Genomic DNA, 9928 nt, shown 5'->3' with positions numbered 1-9928 from the left:
CACCGCATGTTCTCACTCATAGGTGGGAACTGAACAATGAGATCACTTGGACTCGGGAAGGGGAACATCACACACTGGGGCCTATCATGGGGAGGGGGGAGGGGGGAGGGATTGCATTGGGAGTTATACATGATATAAATGATGAATTGATGGGTGCTGACGAGTTGATGGGTGCAGCACACCAACATGGCACAAGTATACATATGTAACAAACCTGTACGTCATACACATGTACCCTAGAACTTAAAGTATAATAAAAAAAAAAATACAAAACTTAAAAAAAAATAGAAACGTTACAATTGATACCACAGAAATAAAAAATCACTTGAGAACCTAGAGAAAATGAATAAATTGATTAGAAACATACAACCTTCAAAACTGAACAAGGAAGGAATAGAAATACTGAACAGACCAATACCACCAATAACAAGCAGTGAGATTTAATCTGTCATAAAATCTCTACCAGTTAAAAAAATATAAAAGTCCAGTACCAGAAGGATAAATGGCCAATTTCTACCAGACATACAAAGGAGAATCAAAACCAATCCACTAAAACTGCTCCAAAAACATCAAGGAAGAGAAAATCTTCTCTAACTCATTTTATAAAGCTGGCCATCGACAACAGAACAAATAAACTAGTGGCCAGTATCCCCATTGAGAATAACTGCTAAATCCTAAATGAATACTAGAAAATTTAATCCAACAGCATATCAAAGTGATGATACATCACAATTAAGTGGCTTTTATTTCAGGGATGCAAAATTGGTTCAATGTAAGGTAAATCAATAAATGTGATTCGCCATATAAACAGAATTTTTTAAAAAATTAGATGATTATTTCGATAGATGCGGAAAAATCATTTGATAAAATTCAGTATTACTTCTTAATGAAAATAGTCAAGGCACTAGTCATGGAAAGAACATATCTCAAAATAAAAGCCATATATCACAAAAACCTACAGCCGACATTATACTAAATGGAAAAAGTTGAAAGTGTTCCCCCATAAGAACTAGAACAGGATAACAATGCCCAGTTTCTGTGCTTTTACTCAACATAGTGCTGGAAGTCCTAGCCAGAGTAATCAGGAAAGAGAAAGGAACACAAGGCATCCATATGGAAAATGAGGAAGTCAAATTCTCTCTGTTCGCTGATGATATGATCTTATACCTAGAAAATCCTAAAGACTCCTCTAAAAATTCCTAATTATGTAAAAGAATTTAGTAAAATTTCAGAATACAAAATTGATGTACAAAAATTGGTAGTATTTCTGTACACCAATAATGGCCAACCTGAGAACCAAATCAGAACTCAATCATCTCATTTCCAATAGCCATAAAACAAATTAAAAACCTAAGAATGCAATTATCCATGAGAGTGAGAGATCTCTGCAAGGAAAACTACAAACACTGATGAAAGAAACTGTAGAGGAGACAAACAAATGGGAAAACATCCCATGATCATGGAATGGAAGAATCAACATTATTAAAATGGCAATACTGCCCAACACCATCTATACATCCAACGCAATTCCAAAGAAAATGGCAACATCGATTTTCACTTAATTCAGAAAAAAACTGCTCTAAAATTCATATGAAACCCTAAAGATCTCAAGTAGCTAAAGAAATTCTAAGCAAGGGCATCACGTTACCTGACTTCAAATTATACTACAAGCCTGCAGTGACCAAAACAACATGGTGCTGGTATAAAAATGGACACACAGAAAAATGGAACAGAATAGAGAATTCAGAAATAAAATCACAACTTATAACCAACTGAACTTCAACAAAGTAGTCAAGAACATACACTGAGGAAAAGAGGCACTATTCAATAAATGGTGATAAGAAATTTGGATAGCCACATGCAAAAGAATGAAACTGGACTCTTATCTCTTGCCACATACAACAATTAATCCCAAATGGATTAAATAATTTAATGCAAAACCTGAAACTACGAAAATCATGCAAGAAACCTAGGGTAAACTCTTCTGGACATTGGATTAGGCAAAGAATTTACAATTAGGACTTCTAAAGGAAAATGCAATAAAATCAAGTACAGACAAATACATCTGAATTAAACTAAAAATTTTTAGTAATATTAAATTATTAAAGTAATAAACAGAGTAAACAGACAACCTCAGAATGGAAGAAAATATTTGCAAACTATGAATCTGAAAAAGAACTGATATTCAGAATCTGCAAAAAACTGAAACAACTCAACAAGAAAAAAATCAGGTAATCCCATGAAAAAGTGGGCAAAGGATATGAAGAGACATTTTGCAAAAGAAGACATAAAATTAACCAAGAAACATGAAAAAAACTCAATATCACTAATCATCAGAGAAATGCAAATTTAAAAATGATTATCATCTTCTATTAGACACAATGGACACTGTGAAATACTCAAAAAATAATAAATGTTGGTGACAGTGAGAAGAAAGAAGAATGCTTATACGCTCTTGGTAGCAATATAAATTAGTACAACCTCTATGGAAAACAGAACGGACATTTCTCAAAGAACTAAAAACAGAACTACGATTTCATCCAGCAATCCCACTACCGTGTACCTACCCAAAGGAAATAAATTATCATATCAAAATGATGCCCGGACTCATATGTTTATAGCTTCACTACTCACAGCAACAATTATATGGAATCAAACTAATGGTCCATCAACAGATGATTGGATAAAGAATATGTGGTGTATGTATATATATATATATATATACACACACACACGTGTATGTATATATACATATGTATATATATATATGCCATAGAATATTACTCAACTAAAAAAATAGGAAAGGAAAAGAAAAAATCATGCCTTCAGAAGCAACATGTATAAAATTAGAGGCCATTATTTTAGGTGAAATAATTCAGATTCAGAAAGTAAAATCCTGTGTATTGTCACTTATAAATGGGAGCTAAATAAAGTGCACATATGGAGAGTGCTGAATAATAGACATTGGAGACTCAGAAAGGTGGCAGGATAGCAGGAGGGTGAGGAATAAGAAATTACCTAATGGGTGCAATGCTCACTATTCGAGTGATGAATACACTAAAAGTACAGACTTCACCGCTATGCAATATATCCATGCAACAGAACTGCATTTGGACCCTCTAAACGTATAAAACATAGAAATTAAAATTTAAAAAAGAAAAGAACGCATCATAAAACACCATGGGAATATCTTAAGAAGTTAAATTTATAATAGAACTGGAGAGGATCCTGAGAATAATGATAATATAGTATCTATCATTGCAGAGTCAAGGATACCTTTATTTAACTGAAACTAAACCACCTTCAAATAATTCCTGGTCTCGTCATGCCTATAATTCTTGGTGATTGACATATACATCACAAAAAGGTAAATTCTCATCAAAGATTTATTAGTGAAGGTGTATGCACTAAGAAATTAATTAAAATTGATATTTTGTTTACTGTAATCAAGGAAAAGAACCCAAAATAGCATTTCTAATATATTTTAAATTAGAAAACATAAAAAACACATAATTAATATATTATAAATAAAGAAACAAACTAAGATATATTTTCAAGGTCACATGGAAAGGCAAATTCTAGGTATCCTGAACATTTATGCTAACATATAACAATGTTGGGCCAGGCGCAATGGCTCACACCTGTAATCCCACCAGTTTGGGAGGCTGAGGCGGGCGAATCACGAGGTCAGGAGATCGAGACCATCCTGGCTAATACAGTGAAACACTGTCTTTACTAAAAATACAAAGAATTAGCTGGGCGTGGTGGCAGGCACCTGTAGTCCCAGTTACTGGGGAGATTGAGGTAGGAGAATGGCATGAACCCAGGAGGCGGAGGTTGCAGTGAGCCGAGATTGTGCCCCTGCACTCCAGCCTGGGTGATAGCGCAAGACTTCATCTCAAAAAAATAAAAATAAAACAAAATAATAATTTTGTTATATCTACTATTTATATCAATGTTTAATAAATTTGATAATTATTCTGATTCAAATAAGAAATGTGTAAAATTATCTCTTACATGTTTATAATTTTTAAAAATCAGCAACATTACTAAATATTATCCAAAACATTGTTTTCTTATTCAGAATCCTCCTTTCTTGCTTACTTAGAAAAGTACAAACTAGAATTCAAAATTAGAATCATACGAAAAGAAAATTAATTACATCATAATCTCAGTTATTAATATATAATTCCAAAATTAGATTTAAACCTATTCTTAAAAGTAATGTCACAAAATAATAACTACAGAAATTTGCTTTTGTGTTTGTTTCAATGAGTTTTGCAGATTATTTGAGAAAATCACACTTGAATGAGAATCACTGGGATTTCTCTCCTAAAAGTCTATACCAATCTTCTACATAGCAATTCTTTCATTTGTATGGGTGTTTATTTACATTTTTTGTGTTAATTTTATATAAATTCTCTCTGTAATAATACTGTGAAAAGCATTATCTTAAAAAGAAAAGTTAAGATCTTGGTTATTGGGTATTATTCAATTGCTGTATTTATATAGAGGTAATAACTTAGGAAATGTGATTTAGAGAATAATGTGAATGGACACTCCCTGAATTAGAAATATTTTTCTTCATCTAAAACTCAAAACCCTAAGTCCTAGTACTAGATATGTGAAATATTAGTATGAATTTTTAACTCTGAGGTATATACTCCTTGAAGATTATAAAACTTATTTAGCTTAAGTGCTCTGTAATAACAATTCTGTGGAAAACTTTCAACAAAGAAGAGACCTCCTGGGACAGTTGAAATACACTCAGATGTCTGTCAATCTGTATGCAGTTTTCTGTTGCATGGCTGAGAGAAGAATATTTGAAAAGAATACTAAGCTGGCATTTCTTCATTTAATGTTTGGAGGCTTGTACTACACTAGCAAATTCCTAGTTATGTGTTCAAATTATCCTAAGTCTTTGTACAATTTGCAATAGAAAGCCATTTTCTACATCAGCTTCTACTGCTATGTCCGCTACTCCAACTTTCTCTCCTTTAGGTTTTCATTTCATGTCTGGTGATTGGAAAGACTATTCAAATAATACATTCACGATTTTGTGTTCTTTTCTGAAGAAGACCCCTCAAAATTGTGAAAGCTTCTGGCTTCATAAAACCTAAATTTACCTATCATTACAGAAAAGAAATGTATGATTCTCTTAAATTAAGCCTCCCCCTCTCAATTAGAATAAAATTCAAACTCTTTATGATCCATGCCTACTCTTCCAATGTTATCAAATGTCTCTCTCCTCCACTAAATCCAGGATTCAGATTTTACGATCTTTGAATTTTATTAAAAAGGTAAAGTTCTTTCCTGCCTCAGCTGTTGCACATACCCTTCTCACTAAATGAATGGCTTTCAACCATTCTTTGCATAGATGACTTCCTATGTAAAACAGATCTCCAGTTCCTTTCCTACTATTTTCTATCTCAATCATTGGATTTTCTATTTCTCTGAACCCAGTGATCTATAAAATATATTTTAAATAATTTTATTACTTGGATATTTGGCTTTTTTGGTTTTGTTTTCCACTCTCTTATATTAGAAAAAAATCTCTGGATAGGTAGACCTGTGCTTGTGTTTTCACCATTTTCTACTGTCCTATGATAGGTATTTACATCTGGAATGACTCAAATTTAACTGGGCCTTTGACACTGTCTTTCATCTATAATTTACTCATTCTCTTTCTCAACTGCGACTATTTCCAAACTTTTCTATTCTACCTAGTACTCCTCCTCCTCCTTCACCAACACACTATTCAATCTCAGATGACCATGTTTCATACTTCAAAACAGAATCCATCAGCTTCTACCATTTTCGAACCTTACTGCTCATTTTCCTTCCCATCTCCTGTTGCAAAGTTGTAAGCAGTCCTGTTGCCACCAAAGTACAATATCTCCACAGTAGCTCTGAATCCCTTCCCCTTGAATTTTCTCAGGGCAATATGTAAGTCACGTGTTCAGCCTTTGCAGCTTCCCTTTTGCTGTGTCTGCTCTGGTGTCTTCCATCTTTTTTATTTTTATCTTCCTTCAGTGCACAACTTTCCTGAAGCTATATTCTGAATTTCCTATTTGATGAACAGCCAGAATCTTGAAAGAGTTATGTCCATCGTCTGTATTAAATATCTTGTTCATTATTTTTATTGACAGATCCTACGCAGGGTCTGCCTCTTCTACTCTATTAAAAACCATTTTTGTTACACTTGCCGTTGGCCTGTACCTACCTAATCCATCACAATTTCTGAACAGAACATAATAACTAAATTAGAAATATTTATCACTTTGATAATGATAAGGTAATTAAATTACAACTTCTTTGACTTTATTATGCGAGACACTATGGCAATAAATATTTATAAATATTTTAGTCTGCTAACCAAAACAATCCTTTGAAATATTAGAACTGTTTGTAAATATTGTGACATTTTACCAATAAGAAAGAGTCAACAAAGCTTCAAATAGACTTGCTGTGTTGATCAAAGATACAGGCTTAGCAAGTAGTGGAATTAGAATTCAGACAGGATGACTTTTTAAGCAGTCTGTTACACTCCCTTTTCATTAATAATTCCTTATGTTTATGTCTATGGCAACATTCTAGATTTTTTCTCCTGTTTCTCTGGGTACTCCCCCTTTTTTTTTTTCTCCATTTTCTGTACTATTTATTCCTCTTCTGCCTTATTTTGAAATGTTGTAATGTTTCAGGGCTGCGTCTTGAGCTCTTTGCTCTTATCATTCTGTATTCTTATCCAATTTAGTGTCATTATTTATATGATGATACTCCGAAATGCGTATCTCGTCGCTAGATGCATATCCACCTCCACAGTTCACATATCCAGTTTTGATTTTCCGTTGGCAACTGAACTACCATGTGTCCAAGTCAAAAGTTGCAACAGCCCTCTCAAAATGCTTTCTCTCCAGTCAATACAATTTTCTGAAATGGTATTCCCATTTACCTACATACTTGTGAGAAAACAATTAAAAACAAACATGTGAGTCCCTTGATCTCACTCTTTTTCACACCCAACGTTTAGTAACATCACCTGTACTTTCCAACACCAAAATGTTTTCCAAATCAGCCTTCCACTCTGCACCTCCTCTATCCTCACTCGCTGTCAGTCTCCACACTTTCTCATCCTATCTGGACTCATTGTGTCGCCTCTTGCCTACAAAAAGTACAGCATCCTGGAAAACAATTCAACAAAACTAGAAATCAAATTATACCATTCCTTTTCTTAAAACTCTTTTATGGGCTTTCATCAGTCATAAAATGAATCCAAATGATAGGATGCCCTGAGCTGATCTGGACAATTGTTTCCTTGCCTCCCATCTAGCCTCAGCAGGCTAGACTCTGCTTTATCACCTTGAAATATATTGTTTTGTTTTACAGCTTTGCACATATTTTTCTTTCCCTTGGAACACTCTATATATACACTTGTTTTCCCACAGAGTCGATCCTTCTTCTAACCCTGAAAAATAGATGGCTGATTAGAAAACTTAAATGAGATTCATGTAATAGTCCTCAGAACTTGTGAAAGTTAGAAAATAAAGAACTACACTCAGAAAGTACAGAACCTAACACAAAAGATAGAAGATGTAAAATAGAAATTAAAAAACAAATTTGCTGAAGAAATTGTAACAAACTATAATTTTGGTAATGAGTGCTAGGTTCTAAATAATTTGAAAGCTTTTATTTAGGGTAACAAAAGCAATTGTACCATAATCACAAATCTGGAAGGTACGTGGCCCATAGGAAACATTAATTTAATGCACTATTTTAGAAATCTTTTCAAAACCCCCCTTCTTTTCCCAGTTTATGTTAAATCAGGAGATACCTTGATTTTAGTCAACATTCCTTAAGAATTTCTCTATTTAATTCAAATTTTTAAAATTGGAACACAGATTTATTTTCATTTTGAAAATGAATTTCTGAAAACCAGTACTTACCATAACATATGGGTAAATCAGACCAACCATTGTCACCACACACTATGGAGCCAGTGGTGCTTCCAGTATTGCTTTCATAACCATCATGGCATTCATAGTCCAATGTGTCATTCAGCTTAAACCATGTGATGCTATTCTTAGCTCTGGCATTCTTAAACACTGGCATATCACAAGATTCTAGTGCATAAAAAATTTAAAATATTATTTCTAATGTCATCTAATAAACAACCTGACTATTTCCCATTCTAAGAATAAAAAGCTTTATTGATTAGATACACTAATAAATAAGTACTGTACAAAAATAACCTGTGACTGGTGAGAATTTATTGTCCTAAAATAGTTGCTAAAAGTGAAAGTATATGTTTCTACACAGCATTTTTTTCATTGCTTAAGCCCCAAAATCTATTTTAGGAACGTTTTTCTTAATTCATTTATATAAAGCATTTATGACAATGCTAGTAATAAAACAGGCCACTACAGGTGTATACTACTTTTTTAAAGACAATCATAACAGAATTTTGTAAATTAAGAGTCCACACTAATTTGTAGTTGAGACATATGTAAAAAGGAAAAAAATGTTTGAAAAGATGAATTCGTATGTTATACAAGACATTTTCTCTTTCATAATAAGAAAATCTTAAAAGAATAATTAAAAATTTAGTATAGGCGGGGCGCGGTGGCTCAAGCCTGTAATCCCAGCACTTTGGGAGGTCGAGACGGGCGGATCACGAGGTCAGGAGATAGAGACTATTCCGGCTAACACGGTGAAACCCCGTCTCTACTAAAAAATACAAAAAAGCTATCCGAGCGAGGTGGCTAGTGCCTGTAGTTCCAGCTACTTGGGAGGCTGAGGCAGGAGAATGGCATAAACCCGAGAGGCGGAGCTTGCAGTGAGCTGAGATCCGGCCAGTGCACTCCAGCCTGGGCGACAGAGCAAGACTCCGTCTCAAAAAAAAAAAAAAAAAAAAAAAAAAAAAAATTAGTATAAATGAGTTTTTTATGAGGAGTAACATTTTTTTGTAAACTAGACCTCATATTAAGCATAGACATTAAAAAAATGAAAACAATGTGCATGAATAACCTAGATACTCACTTTGCTTAACATGAATGTATTAAACATTACTTCAAATATATTACTGAGAGGCTGGCAGATGATTTGAGATTAGGAGTCTGGCTAACATGGCAAAACCCCGTCTCTACTAAAAATACAAAAATTTGGTGGGCATGATGGCAGGTGCCTGTAATCCCAGCTATTCAGGAGGCTGAGGTAGGAGAATCGCTTGAACACGGAAAACGGAGGTTACAGTAAGCCAAGATCGCACCACTACACTCCACCCTGGACGACGACAGAGTGAGACTCCATCTCTCTCTCTCTCTCTCTCTCTCTCTCTCTCTCTCTCTCTCTCTCCACACACACACACACAGACACACACACACACACACACACACACATACATATATGTAACTGAATGGTTTTGCAAAAAAAAATAAGACAAACTGAGCCAGTTGTTCCTAGAAAATCTTCATAAATATCTACATAGTGTGGTAGGGAAATCATGCAATAGAGCAGAAACTGGTACCATCTAGGAATATTTTGTCTCTCTACTACCTATATATTTCCAAAAAATTTCTAAGGGGGAAGATATTCAGAATTGGACATCTCCTACAGTGCCAAATCTACAAATTATAGAGTTTAAATTATTTTGATATTATGCACTATGCATCCATATCTTCATTAAAAACATTACTTTCATATCTAGGAGCAAAGACTTTGATATAAAAGGCTAATCACATAAAACAGGTATATATAACAGTCATAAAGGTCTCAGCTAAAGCAAAATCAGTTTAAACCAGAATACACATAAAGCTCCCTAACTTGTTTAACACAGAATGCTTTAGAGTAGGAAAAGCCTGAATGGAAAGACAGACTAATATTTGAGTAATTGATGTGAAAAGGAAAAAATTGATGTCTGCTATGTTCCTCT

At 33.9% G+C, this 9928-nt stretch overlaps 1 protein-coding gene across 1 annotated transcript in view; it reads right to left on the bottom strand.

Moving 5' to 3' along the window:
- Window positions 1-9928, bottom strand: part of CFH (complement factor H) — a 112337-nt gene that overhangs the window by 34145 nt on the left and 68264 nt on the right. The window contains exon 11 of the mRNA XM_017874831.1: window positions 7944-8120. Coding sequence (XP_017730320.1) covers window positions 7944-8120 — 177 coding nt within the window. The remainder of the gene's footprint in view (window positions 1-7943; window positions 8121-9928) is intronic.

This window comes from Rhinopithecus bieti, unplaced genomic scaffold (assembly GCF_001698545.2).
Source record: "Rhinopithecus bieti isolate Rb0 unplaced genomic scaffold, ASM169854v2 scaffold_9420, whole genome shotgun sequence".
NCBI lineage: Eukaryota > Metazoa > Chordata > Mammalia > Primates > Cercopithecidae > Rhinopithecus > Rhinopithecus bieti.
The sequence above is the reverse complement of the archived record's forward strand: the minus strand, read 5'-3'. Positions and strand labels throughout refer to the sequence as shown.